Source organism: Penaeus chinensis, chromosome 18, assembly GCF_019202785.1.
Source record: "Penaeus chinensis breed Huanghai No. 1 chromosome 18, ASM1920278v2, whole genome shotgun sequence".
In the NCBI taxonomy this organism is placed as follows: Eukaryota; Metazoa; Arthropoda; class Malacostraca; order Decapoda; family Penaeidae; genus Penaeus; species Penaeus chinensis.
Window position 1 is genome coordinate 14527600 of NC_061836.1, and position 14829 is coordinate 14542428.

Here is a 14829-nt window from a genome sequence, read left to right on the forward strand (position 1 = left end):
TGATTGGCTTTATTATAGGCTCACCAACAATGAAGCCTGACTTCTTACGTAACGTCAAAGTTGCGTCGCTTCTCTTGTACACGTGGCACATACGCTTTAAATCCCAAGCCGAAAGGTGAATAGAAATTTGGCAACATCGCTTCCAGCTGTAAAGCAACCAATCAGATACGTCAAGGGTGCTTCTGCTAGCCAATCAACGAGAGCGTTTATTGTGACGTCACACCTGTAAACACGGAACAGCTGATGGGTCCACGCTGGCTCAGATAAACAAAGCGACGCTTCAGAGGCAGACGTCCAGAACTGCGTGGAAACTTCGAGACTTCTCTAGATTTCTCCTCAAATTTTCATATTTAGGAATTGTTAATTTTCACTTCGCAGAAGGTGAGACATGGAATAGGGAGTATCAGCTTATTTTGTGAGTGTTTTTAAATTGAAAACGCATCTAAAACAAGGAAAATATAGTTATTGATCGCTCAAGGCTAGAGACGAAGCTTTGCAGAGAATGGAGTTAACGTCGCAGCTGAGCCGTAGTGACAAGTGAATTCTTGCAGGGTGAAATTCTTGTTATGAATTCCAAGAGGCCACGACATTATATATTTATGCTTTCTTTCTCGAAATATGGAGGCTCGATTTATTTTTAGAATCTGACTTTTGAGTAATGGTACTCTTAACTTCAAGTGGAAGTGCATTTTTTCTTTTACTTCGTTCCAAAATATATAGTTATTATAGTGGGCTGTAAATATCCTTTTTATGTACTACATTATGTAGCTGTAAAAGTATAATGCAAAGTAGGAGTGATTAGTATGTGAGAAGTACGTAGTTATTCATTAACAAACCTTTTTCTCATTTCAGGAGGCTTCATTCATTATTTAGAACCCAAGCATGGGAAGCACAGAGGAGATAACAAAAATGAGGTCTGTGAAGAAGAAATTGGAAATGGAGGGTGAAGAATCAGATTCTTCAAAGTCAAAGGGAACATCAGGTGATACAAGTCCGGACCCCTTGGAACATGGAATTGATGATGACTTGAAGCCATTAGCAGAGGGAGAGGCCAAGAACTCAAAAAGTGACACAGAAAGTGACACTGAAAGTGAGAAGGGAGCCTGCAAACCAAGAGACAAGTCTCCTGAGGGGATAGATGTTCAAGGTGCTCGCTTTCGAAATGATAGTGAGAGTTCATCGGAAAGTGGCAAATCTCCAAGTTCAGAGCGCATGAAAAGGTAGGACATGACTGTATTTAGTGTATTTTTTAACCATTTAATTTAATGCTTTTCTGAAACCTGGGAAATGTAAGACTGCTTCAGTAATTACTGTTTTCTTGGTAGCAAATATTTTCATCAGAGGGTAGTATTTGAAGTTCATGTACATTGGTGAAATTCACCCATCATATCATATTTACACCTGCATCATTATATGTATTTTTTATATGATTTTATGGAACATATATGATTGAATATAATTTCTAGATGTGTTTTTCATTCTTATTGCAATGGGCTATTTAGGATACCTATCTTAATCTCTCCTTAATTATGAAGAAAGTTTGAAAGTAGAAAGCCTTAATTGTTGTATTGATTATTTGAAATTACAAAATAGAGCCAGTCATCTTTTCAGACTTCTAGTGAAATATGCAAGGCTCTCATTCTACTTTTATTCATAATGAAGTAAATTCTGTGAGAAGTAATATATTGTATTCTCAGTTCTCAGGTGAACTCAAATTTACTTATTGAATTTGATAGTTCATAATAAATATTGATTTGTATAATTAAAATACAAGGCAACAATGAGTTTTTAATGCTGAACATTCATTATGTATTTAATTTTCAAATTTGTTTCTGTAAAAAAGTGCACACTCATATTGCTTGTGACTGAAAGCCACCTATCTATTAGGGATGCACATCTAAGTTATGAAAAAGGGAAAAGGAAAATACAAGCAGGAATCTTAAATATAACTTTTCTCTTTTCATAAGTTGATATTTGCTTTAAAAGTATTAAGACTTGCATTAGAATGCAGAGTTAACCTAGGAAGTCTATTCTCTTAAAAGATTTATTGTTTGTAGGAAAATTTGAATTCATTTTCTCCAACAAACCATCTGTAAGGTATGCGATATGTGAAATACATAAAGTTCCTTAATGCTTCATCATTGTTGTGGACTCGGATGGTTTTTAAAAATTCCAGAAGAACTGTAGTTGGAAATCTAAATCATAAGTAATCCAACATCTAGACATACAGTTCCTAAATGTAATGAATGTAATACCCAATTGACACTATGTGCTTTATTTCTTCTTCATGTAAAAATTTGGTTTCCTTGCTTCAAGTATAGTTTTTATGTAGTTTTTGTAATTTGGCACTTTTACTTTGATTTTGATTATGATTGTCTGTTTGTTATGTTTTAGATTTTAGTCTGTTGCTTTAAGTATTATTTTGTGAGTTATATAGATTTTGCCATCTTTTTGTTTCCTTTTTTTTTAAAAACACACCTAGACTAAGTCAGTGGTAATTATAGTAAAGAGTATTTCACCCCCCATCATTAATCATCAAAACTTCACAACAGATCACCCTACGAGATTCCTTGGCTTGGCTCGATGTTTGCCAGTCCCCATGTTTTCCGCATAATTGGTGCTGGCATTAAAAGGTTTCAAAGACATGGAAGGGTTTGTTTAACTTGTGAACTAGTTATTGTGTGTTTCTTTTGTTCTGTTCTTTTATTTGATTATATTGCGTAGCTAGTTTTCACGGTGTGATGAGAGGAGTAATGAGCAGCCATGGGAAGAGCATTGAATGAATTTCCATCATGACTGATGGAAGCTTTAGATCTGACAAGCCGTGGCTGTTGGTTGCAATGCTCTCCACACCATTTGCTCTGATTTTGTTTTCAGTAAGGAGAATGAGTGGACCCATGTTTGCTAGTTCCATGGAAGGTGATAGCCAGTTATATATTCATAGGCATTGATTTGATATATAATCTAATAGATTGCATTGGTTTACATTTTATTTGGATTGTTTTTTTAATATTTATAGAAAGTTTGATTAAATAACTTATTTATTAATTTAGTATGGATGAATCAGATCATATAGATATGTGATTTATTATTGAAATAGCCAGAAAGTATGTGATTAAGCATTCCAATTTTATAGTGTATGGAATATTATTCTAGTTTCCTCAGACACTGAGTAATAATCATGCAATACCTGGTAACTCTACATCTTGACTTGAAATATCATACGTATTTTCTCCCATCAAAAGTGCATATTCACTGTGTGAATATCAGAAAATTTGAATGGCATAGTGTTGTGTTTTGTTACTGATTTCTGGAGTAGCATTTTGTGTGTTTTTCACATTTACAATCATCTAATATACATAAACATTATGGGTTTGTTAATTTTGCTAAATGCAGTGACTTTAATAAAAATAATACATAGTATTGGGCATGGTTGTAAATGTTTTAGAAATGTGCATGACTCCTTTAAGTAATTTGTATAAACACAGTATTTAGGGATAAGTATAAGCACATGTGTGAGAGAATAACAGCTAAAATGCAATAATTCATTTGTTGGGTGTTGGTAAGGTAATCTTGAGATTTGATTAATCCCTTCTTGGCCGCAAGATATCTTACAGTAGGAATGACTGTCTTTATTTTGGTATTCAGATTTTTCTTTGAGCAGTTTTGTTGTGTTTCTATATATGCTGTGTTGGCTTTGTTTGACATTAGTGCTATAACACAAGAGGAGGTGACTAAACTTATATAAGGGGAGCTGAGGCCTTTTTTTCTCATTTTGCATATTTGAGTTACAGAGATATAGCAGGTACTGAAGAATTGAAGAAGAGAAAAAATGTGAATGTCCCACAGAAGAGAGTCAGTTATACACACTAAGTTTTAACAGATAATCTCAGTTTTGATAATTACAGTGCCATTTTAGTTGTGCTTGTGTCTTTCACTGCAGAATAATGAATGCAATGATGCACTAATTTTTTTTTCAGGGCTGTAACAGGAATTCTTTCAGATTATGCAAATTCTAGACTGTACTAACATCTAAATTAAAGCCATAGTATGGAAAATGCAGCAGCTCCCTTTACTACTTTTGTTTTCATAGACATGTATATTTCTAATGCAGTACACTCACAAAAAGATCAGGAGTACTTCTATAAACTATTGTATGTATATATATATATATATATATATATATATATATATATATATATATATATAAAGAGTGAGAGTGAGAGTGAGAGTGAGAGTGAGAGTGAGAGTGAGAGTGAGAGTGAGTGAGTGAGTGAGTGAGTGAGTGAGTGAGTGAGTGAGTGAGTGAGTGAGTGAGTGAGTGAGTGGGTGGGTGGGTGAGTGGGTGGGTGGGTGAGTGAGTGAGTGAGTGAGTGAGTGAGTGAGTGAGTGAGTGAGTGAGTGGGTGGGTGGGTGGGTGGGTGGGTGGGTGGGTGGGTGAGTGAGTGAGTGAGTGAGTGAGTGAGTGAGTGAGTGAGTGAGTGAGTGAGTGAGTGAGTGAGTGAGTGAGAGAGAGAGAGAGAGAGAGAGAGAGAGAGAGAGAGAGAGAGAGAGAGAGAGAGAGAGAGAGAGAGAGAGACAGACAGACAGACAGACAGACAGACAGACAGAGACAGAGAGAGAGAGAAACACACACACACACACACACACACACACACACACACACACACACACACACACACACACACACACACACACACAGACAGACTTTCGGACTATGATATTGTAGTGCAAGTTATGACACTCTGGTTACTCAATCGTCAGGGATACCAATATCAGAATTTTCTTTACACCAGGCAACGGACTGTAAGCGGCTCCTCCCCAGTTCAAAACTTCATCTTCCCGGGCGTTGCAGCATCTCCTCCTAAATTCATGTCCTTAGAGGAAGTCATGAAAGCAGCAAAGGGAGTTAGCAACATGGTACTTGCACATGAGATTGCTGTAGACAAGAATTTCAAGCTGGAGAAGTTTGAGCCTCCAGATAACAGTGTTGAGAAGCAGGTAAGGGGGGGTAACTCTCTCTATTTCTTTTTTCTTTTTATTAGAGTATAATTGAACTAGTATGTCTGAACACTCCTAGATTTTACATTAGCAAAACTGATAATTAAAAATGAATTAAAGTTCTTCCATTTTCTAAGTGACACTTCGGAAGAAGTGAAAGCCATCATAAGCAACCAAAAGGATTCTGTTGTTTGCAAGCTGCAAGAAAAATGTTAAAGGATTAGCAATCAACTGATGAATGTAAACAAAGCTCTATTGTTGTTCTCTGCCAATCCTACAGCTATTTTAGTTCATGTGGCAAAATTTATATACTATTTACGAATGTATTGTAGTTTCAACTTTACATTTTGTCCAAATATCTAAAAATTGTTCTCCGTGTATAATAAGAAGAGTGACAGAATTTTTTTTGCAGGGAAGGCAAACCAAATTGCAATTTGAATATAGTTGTTTTCTACAGATTAATGCCTTATTCTGTATATACAGTTCATTTCAAGATGGCTGACATAACTATGTGATTCAGAGTAAAAGGGTTGATATCTTACTCTGTGTATGCATACATTATAAGAGGATTGACATTACTATATGATTCTGATTGTGATTTATACTCTAGATTTCACATTTTGTCCCTCTTTCTTGAGGTCCGTGATGTCATGCACAAAGCCTTCTGGGACCAGTTAGTAGAACAGCTCGCCCAGGAACCTCCCTGCTATGAACAGGCTTTGATATTGCTCCAGGAAGTCCGGGATAACCTTTTAGACATCACCCTTCCTCACCACACTCGTTTGCGACAGGAAATATCAGACACCTTGGATGTTGATTTAATCAAACAGCAAGCAGAACATGGCGTATTAGATTTTAGTCAGTAAGTGAAAATTGGCTGCTAGTTGTTGTAGCTTAGCTAGTGTCAGTGTTATGAGATCTCTGTGTTACAGGAATATCTGTTAATTCCAGCTGAACAGGTTTTTATGTGTTATATATAATTTATTTGCCTTTTGTGTTGGAAATATAAAAAAACAGGTAGGAAAGAAAAGTGAATACTAGTAGAAATCAAAAGAACGAGAAGTTGAACAAATGATGCAACTAAGATTAAAAATATATTTTCATTATAGCATCAGAGGCAATTAACAGACAGACAGACAGACAGACAGACAGACAGACAGACAGACAGACAGACAGACAGACAGACAGACAGACAGACAGACAGACAGACAGACAGACAGACAGACAGACAGACAGACAGACAGACAGACAGACAGACAGACAGACAGACAGACAGACAGACAGACAGACAGACAGACAGACAGACAGACAGACAGACAGACAGACAGACAGACAGACAGACAGACAGACAGACAGACAGACAGACAGACAGACAGACAGACAGACAGACAGACAGACAGACAGACAGACAGACAGACAGACAGACAGACAGACAGACAGACAGACAGACAGACAGACAGACAGACAGACAGACAGACAGACAGACAGACAGACAGACAGACAGACAGACAGACAGACAGACAGACAGACAGACAGACAGACAGACAGACAGACAGACAGACAGACAGACAGACAGACAGACAGACAGACAGACAGACAGACAGACAGACAGACAGACAGACAGACAGACAGACAGACAGACAGACAGACAGACAGACAGACAGACAGACAGACAGACAGACAGACAGACAGACAGACAGACAGACAGACAGACAGACAGACAGACAGACAGACAGACAGACAGACAGACAGACAGACAGACAGACAGACAGACAGACAGACAGACAGACAGACAGACAGACAGACAGACAGACAGACAGACAGACAGACAGACAGACAGACAGACAGACAGACAGACAGACAGACAGACAGACAGACAGACAGACAGACAGACAGACAGACAGACAGACAGACAGACAGACAGACAGACAGACAGACAGACAGACAGACAGACAGACAGACAGACAGACAGACAGACAGACAGACAGACAGACAGACAGACAGACAGACAGACAGACAGACAGACAGACAGACAGACAGACAGACAGACAGACAGACAGACAGACAGACAGACAGACAGACAGACAGACAGACAGACAGACAGACAGACAGACAGACAGACAGACAGACAGACAGACAGACAGACAGACAGACAGACAGACAGACAGACAGACAGACAGACAGACAGACAGACAGACAGACAGACAGACAGACAGACAGACAGACAGACAGACAGACAGACAGACAGACAGACAGACAGACAGACAGACAGACAGACAGACAGACAGACAGACAGACAGACAGACAGACAGACAGACAGACAGACAGACAGACAGACAGACAGACAGACAGACAGACAGACAGACAGACAGACAGACAGACAGACAGACAGACAGACAGACAGACAGACAGACAGACAGACAGACAGACAGACAGACAGACAGACAGACAGACAGACAGACAGACAGACAGACAGACAGACAGACAGACAGACAGACAGACAGACAGACAGACAGACAGACAGACAGACAGACAGACAGACAGACAGACAGACAGACAGACAGACAGACAGACAGACAGACAGACAGACAGACAGACAGACAGACAGACAGACAGACAGACAGACAGACAGACAGACAGACAGACAGACAGACAGACAGACAGACAGACAGACAGACAGACAGACAGACAGACAGACAGACAGACAGACAGACAGACAGACAGACAGACAGACAGACAGACAGACAGACAGACAGACAGACAGACAGACAGACAGACAGACAGACAGACAGACAGACAGACAGACAGACAGACAGACAGACAGACAGACAGACAGACAGACAGACAGACAGACAGACAGACAGACAGACAGACAGACAGACAGACAGACAGACAGACAGACAGACAGACAGACAGACAGACAGACAGACAGACAGACAGACAGACAGACAGACAGACAGACAGACAGACAGACAGACAGACAGACAGACAGACAGACAGACAGACAGACAGACAGACAGACAGACAGACAGACAGACAGACAGACAGACAGACAGACAGACAGACAGACAGACAGACAGACAGACAGACAGACAGACAGACAGACAGACAGACAGACAGACAGACAAAGGAAGTTCTTATTACTAACAGGCTTCAAATACTTTGCAGGTACTCGCAGTATGTACTTTCCATCATGGCTCGCCTCTGTGCTCCTGTCCGGGATGAAACTATCCGTAATCTTATGAGAGAAACAGAAATTGTGACAGTGTTCCGTGGTGTGATGGAGACCCTAGACTTAATGCGTCTTGATATGGCAAACTTCACCATTCAGCAAATCAGGCCTCACATCATTGCACAGGTATGTATAGCAGCTTTGCTATTTTGTGGTTTTCCTTACTACATGTTCTTTTACTTGCTAGTTGTTGAAGGTTCCGTTGTAAGGGAAGGGAGATCTGTTAGGTACTCAAACACTAGTAAAATGTGTTGTGCTTGCAAGAGACTTATTATTTGAGAAAGAGAAAACAATATATTTAAGCTTTAAATTGATTTAATATGATTTGTATTTATCTAGCTTATATTAATAATCTCTCCATCTGCAGAGTGTAACTTACGAGAAGAAGAAATTTGCTGAGTTCCTCAAGACACAAAATGATGGCCTGGAGTTGACGAGAGATTGGCTTATAAACCATGTGCGAGAAGATGACATTGAAAGGGCAGACGAACTTTCGATGAGAGGAGTAGTAGGATCGGTCATCAGTCGAGCTTATTTGGAACTCCTGTCATGGTCGGATGAGAAGCTGTTACCAGAGGTAGACAGAATGATTGAATTATGTTAAAGCTACATTCACATAGTAATAGTTTTCTTGCTAATTTATGTGTGCCTATATTCAGATATTGTTTAACCCAATGGTGACGGATCACGCCTATAGGCGTCATAACAATACGCCCGAAATGTGGCGTGTGGCTGCCAAAGCGCCCCGAGGCAATTATTCGGCTTGATGTACCGAATTCACGCGCTCAAAGTCAGCGCGTTGCCGCGGTTCGCCAGAGCGTAGATTTTTAAAAAATGTTCTATACCCGTCGCCAATGGGTTAATGATATCTTACAAGAGTAAATTGTTACATATATTTTATCTAGTTCATATTATAACTGTGTATCTTCATATTTTGGTTATCTGACGCATTGATTTGCCTTTTAGACAGTGGTAATGGATGGAGGCAGAATCTTCGAGCTTCGTGACCGCCTAAGCCAAGTTTGCATCCTGGGTTCAGTGTTGCTGGTCACAATGTCTTCTGTGGGACCTATGATCAGTCAGGCAGATGCTTTCAAGCTCAAACTAAAACGAAATCTTTGTATCATTCTCGATCCAGCTCTGTCAGATAGGTATGATTTCAACCATTGAAGTTGGGAGGGGATGTATAATTATATATAAGTGCATCTACTGTAATTTTGCTTTATTAATTTTATTTACATATAAATGGCACTAGTCACCAAGGATTCAGTTACACCATTTCTTGAATATTTGGAAGATTTTTTTTTTTGTTTTTTACTATTATTGTCATTCTTAATAATATCATAGTATTGATTATGGTGACATTTCAGGGCTAATAAGGATAATGATAGGAATTAGAGATCAGAGTTTTTTCCTAAGAATTTAAGACATGGGGAAGACAGATAAGATCAGGAAGGTCAAGTAATTAACTTCTTGATGACCAATGCTTGAAAAGTCATATATGCATTTATGAAATTATTAAAACAAAACCACGGTGGACAGTGCATGTACACAGCACCAATGTGCTATTCCTCTCTTGATTGTTACTAATAGATGGTTGAGCATTTGGCCATTATAATTGAGTGCTTAGTCCAGAAAATTACCATACTCTAAAAACAACAAGAATATTTGTTGTATTTTATATTATAAACCAGCTTTTGGCACTGTTATTAGATTATATGTAGGGCTAATCTAGAGAATTAGGTGGCCTTAATGCTCTCCCGAGAAAAAAGGTATATCATACTGTTTGTACCAAAGAGGACCATTGATTATATCAAGTAGTATACCTTCATAATTGATTTTCCCCCGTTTCCCTTGTGTAGGTTGTAGAAAATGGACATTGTTATTATTTATGTATTTAGTCATTCTTTTTACTCCTGCATATCCATAGTGAGACCATGGCACTGATGGAAAATCTTGCTGAACAAGTGGTGAAAGAGGTTGAGGATCACCTGAGTGAAAATGAGAAGCCACCTCTTCCGGGATCAGCAAAGGTTGCTCTAAAGTCACAAGTCCTCGAGATTAAGAGCCCAGACCATCGCATTAGAGCTCTCATAAGTAAGCATTGCAATTAGCAGTTAGTAATTTTTAACTAGTTTGTCATTGGTGTTCATCATATTTTATTGTGATTGCAGCCATCATATTTGTAAATGTCACTATTACTTTAGAGCTGTTAAACTTAAATTTCAGTAATTCACTGTGAATTTAAATATATACAGGAATCAGTCAGTCAATGCTATCATTAAGGGAGGACTAATCCAATTTTCTCCAACAGTGAAGAGAGCAATGGAGTTCATTGGCACACTGCTGAGTTCCACCACAGCCCGCCCAGTGCAGATGCCCCCTGGACTCTCTACTCTGCAGGAAGAGCTAGCGAACATCTGTGGCACTTTGCTCCGTCTTGTGACACACAACAGAAATGTCTTTGGGGAATATTATTCAGATATCATCACCAACCACATAAAAGCTAAGAAAGAATATACGCAGTCAGAAGATGACAAAGAGCAGGTGGAAGAGAAGAAGGAAGGGGAGGTGGAGAAGGAGAAAGACCAGCAGGAAGAAGAAGCCAAAAGTGAGGTAGAGGCATAGTTCTGTGATGGAAATTAATGATTGACTTTGTGTGAAAGGGAAGAAATTGTGAGGTAAACATGAATGTACAGTTATATATTATATGTACATATACATAAGATAAATTCATTACAAGATAACAAGCATTAGTGATAAAAGTAAAATGTGCATCTTAAACATATGCTGCATGAAAATGAATCTCAGATCAGGTTTAACAATCAGTTTCCAAAATATACAAACAAGAAAATAGTTGAAGTATGAAATGTACTCGTCCGCTGATTAATGTAACAGACTTCATCATGATTGATAATGCATTGTAAAAAGATGGTTATTTTAGACTTAGTGTTTGAGTAAATGTAAAACAATACTATGAATATTAAACAAGGCACTCAAGAAACTAAGCATAACAATTGGATGGAAGATGTAAAAGACACTTTCAGAATACATACCTTTGAAATTCTCACAGACCTTGAAATTGAAGTGAGTGACAGAACAGTCTTACCTTCTATTACACATCATTAAAGTTACTTCTCAATTACTTTTCAATACTTCTAAGTCCATTTGTAGGCATCAAAGATGCAATTTTTTATTGCTTTGGTGCCAGATGGAATATGAATTTCCAACAGCTGTCTGAAAGAGTCAAGCTATGTGTTGAAGAACGGTGGTCCAAACATACTGAACTAGAACAAAATTGGTTATGTTGTTTTATTCTGCTGTAGTATGAAGCATTGTGCCAAGATTGGAAGAGAAAAATGTGCTATATGTGACAGGCTGAATAGAAAATTCTGTAAATATGCAAATATAAAAAAAATATATATAAAAGAAAAACAAGAAAAATGTTATTCCAATCCAAACTGCCAAAAACAGGAACACCCCAGTGCTGTGAAATAAAGCTATAGAGTTTAGATCAGAAGAGAAGGATATCTAAATGAAATTATACAGAAAATGAGACCAAATAAATAATACAAGAACCAATCAGTGAATTTTCTGACTTGATAGAAAATAGTGGAAAAAATGCATATGGATTACTTATGTACCTATATATTATTCTTTCCATTTAATGTTGTCATTAATTAGGATGGTGCATTTCTGTTCAGCAGTCACAAATGGATGTAAGAATATCTCTGCTGGTATTGAGAAGGATGCTTTGCTTCTTCATTCCATTGGATATAAAATAAAAGGTAAAAATTGAGGAATGCTTATTTAGGGCCTTTGACAGACTATATATTCATTCCTGTTTTTTTTTTTTATTATTTTAGGTTTACATTTGATGTGAAGTAAAATTTTTAATTTTATTTACGATATTCTGTATTGTGTGTATTGGATAGCTTCTTGGATTGTTTGTATTAGTGAGAATGAGGATTTGGTGTAATCTTAAGGATAGGCAAGTTGTTGTACAGTATTTTTATAATATAGAATCATGTATGCCCATATCTGGCCGGAGATGAAGCAGACATTAATGCAATATTTTTAAGGTGGTTAAGCCTTGCATAATTTCCTTTTTTAGTAACTGTGTACTAACATAGTATGTCTTTCATATTTAGTTTCTCATATCTTCTAAAAATATAAATGTGATATTGTTAGTGAGGTGTCCACCCTAAAAAGAAAATTGACCACATTCTGTATTATGTTCATGGTGGACTGGCTGTATGGATGATGTGTAGAGTAAACTTGGGTGTTGTGGTTTGTTATGTGTAACATGTCAACAGGTCTGCAATCTCAAGAGTATTTTCTTTTTTCATGACAGCAGTCAAGGCAGGCTTTAAGGAATACCTATGCTCTCTGAGGGACGAAGGCAACAAAACCCTAAAAGATATTTAAAATTCTGTTGATATAGGACAGCACGAAGAATTATGAAATTTTGTGGTGTGTAAATTGACTAACCATTAGTGCCTGTTACTGGCCTATGTATGTATATGTGTACATATCTGCATACTGACATACATATATCTATACATACATACATATGTGATTAAAGTATATACATATTTGTATACATGTACATTCACTATATGTAAAATCATACATACCTGTAATAACCATGTTCATGTTAAGTATACCCAAGATCTTACTTAACATTAAGAAAATAAGATGTCTTTGTCATAAGGCATTTGTTAATTTTGATATGTCAGGCTTTAACACTCCTATAACCTAGTCAGACTGTATGATGCATTAAACTTCAGACAAACCTGGTAAATTTGATTAGAGAAAGTCCTGTACTGGTATTGTGATATGCTTTATGTATTTACAACATTAACATTAAAGGAAATTTATTTTGTAGAAAAGTTCAGTCATGGTAAGAGAAATAAACTGCAAAAGGAAGTGAATATCAATGAATTTTATATAAAGATAGATTCAGTACAACAGATCTGTAACATGAAATGCAAATGTTTTAAATACCAGTGTAATGCAGGTTTGTTAAATATTCAATTTGACTGACTGCTAAAAAGGGAACTCCAGAAATTCCAAGTCAGATCTGTTAACTTTTCATCAGTGATCTAATCCTTATCATATATATATATATATATATATATATATATATATATATATATATATATATATATGTGGGGCATGAAGAAGGACTAACTTTTATTGCTTAATTTATATATCCTTTAAATTACCTTGTCTTGTATCTAGATGTGGGTCACAGACTGTCAGCTGTTGAAGACAGTCAGTATAATCTTCTAAGGCAGGCTATATTTTAACATTATACAAGCACTAAAATGATAATGAAAGAGGATGTGAAACTTGAAAACAAATGCTGTATTGTGCCTAAAATACATTAAGTCTCAACAACACTTCATGGATCTGGTTTATGTTTATATTTATTTGTATGTAGGCTTTTGCAAGTGGCTTACACAACTTGATCTTTACAGATGAAAATAAATATATTTTGAAGAAACAACAATGAGAAATAATGATTTGCTTTTAAATTCTCAAAAATCTCATGTATGTTACTGTAACATAAGTGAAAGGATGACGATAATTCAAAGGTGCGGTACTGTGTGTAGCAGTTGCTTTCACACTGACACTTTCTTCCTTTTGTTTAAATCATATTACTATTTTTGTAATCAATATATATAAGGTAAGTGAATCCAGTTTAAAAGATAAGACGTCTGCATTTTGTTAGTGTCCCATGAGCACTGTATTGAGCACATGAAATCAGGGTTGTTGAGGAAATAATTAGAATTCTGTTATGAGTGCATCTGTATGTGTCTGCAACTGAGCATGTATATACATTTTGGTTATGTTATGTAGGAACATATTTTTTCTCATCATTAAATCTTTCATTTTATACCATTGTTCATTTTGTGAATCCTACAGCCTTTTTTAAACTTTTATACCAGCATGGGTGACTGTTTCCTTTTTGTGGGAGTAAATGGTATATATGTATAAATTTAACCACCATATAAGAACTGATACTTAACTATAAATATATACAGTTCAACTTATTATGAACTTATAAGTAAAGAACAAAATAAATGAAAAAAAGTTTTGTTTACTCTCTTTCTTTCCTGGGAGATAAAATAATAGTTCTTTTAAGATGATTTGTTAAGTAATCACAAGTGAAGACTATGCATGACAAAATATAGACCTGTATAAAAACTACCTTTCTATACCTCCCCCTCCCAATGTAGACACAGACACAGACACAGACGGACGGACACGCACATACGTCCACGCCCACGCACACGCACACGCACATGCACACGCACATGCACACGCACACGCACACGCACACACACACACTCTCACTCCCTCACTCCCTCAAACGCACACAAACTCACACTTTTACTCACACTCTCACAGACTCATCTCACCCACCCACCCACCCACTCACTCGTCTTGGATATCTTTTTACATGTCAAATTCATGACTGCAGTATGTTGGCTACAATTGTCTGTTTGTCTCCTTAGTACATATTACAGATTAGGATTGTCAACTTGAGTCCCACTAGCTGTAAGAGATTGGAACCAGACTCAAGTTAG

The 14829-nt window shown here is 37.2% G+C and overlaps 1 protein-coding gene across 3 annotated transcripts in view; it reads left to right on the plus strand.

Annotated features, from left to right (window-relative positions):
• The window catches only part of LOC125034739 (T-complex protein 11-like protein 1), a 27257-nt gene extending 12921 nt beyond the window's left edge, over positions 1-14336 (plus strand). For 2 of the 3 annotated variants that reach the window (XM_047626678.1, XM_047626677.1), the window contains exons 2-9: positions 853-1220; positions 4797-5001; positions 5640-5863; positions 8170-8359; positions 8601-8810; positions 9200-9384; positions 10164-10330; positions 10548-14336. In XM_047626678.1, coding sequence (XP_047482634.1) covers positions 883-1220; positions 4797-5001; positions 5640-5863; positions 8170-8359; positions 8601-8810; positions 9200-9384; positions 10164-10330; positions 10548-10861 — 1833 coding nt within the window. In that variant the 5' untranslated portion in view covers positions 853-882 and the 3' untranslated portion in view covers positions 10862-14336. Of the gene's footprint in view, positions 1-239; positions 382-852; positions 1221-4796; positions 5002-5639; positions 5864-8169; positions 8360-8600; positions 8811-9199; positions 9385-10163; positions 10331-10547 lie in introns of those variants that run through there. The other variant, XM_047626676.1, reaches the window with a different exon arrangement.
• Positions 14337-14829: the final 493 nt, after the last annotated feature.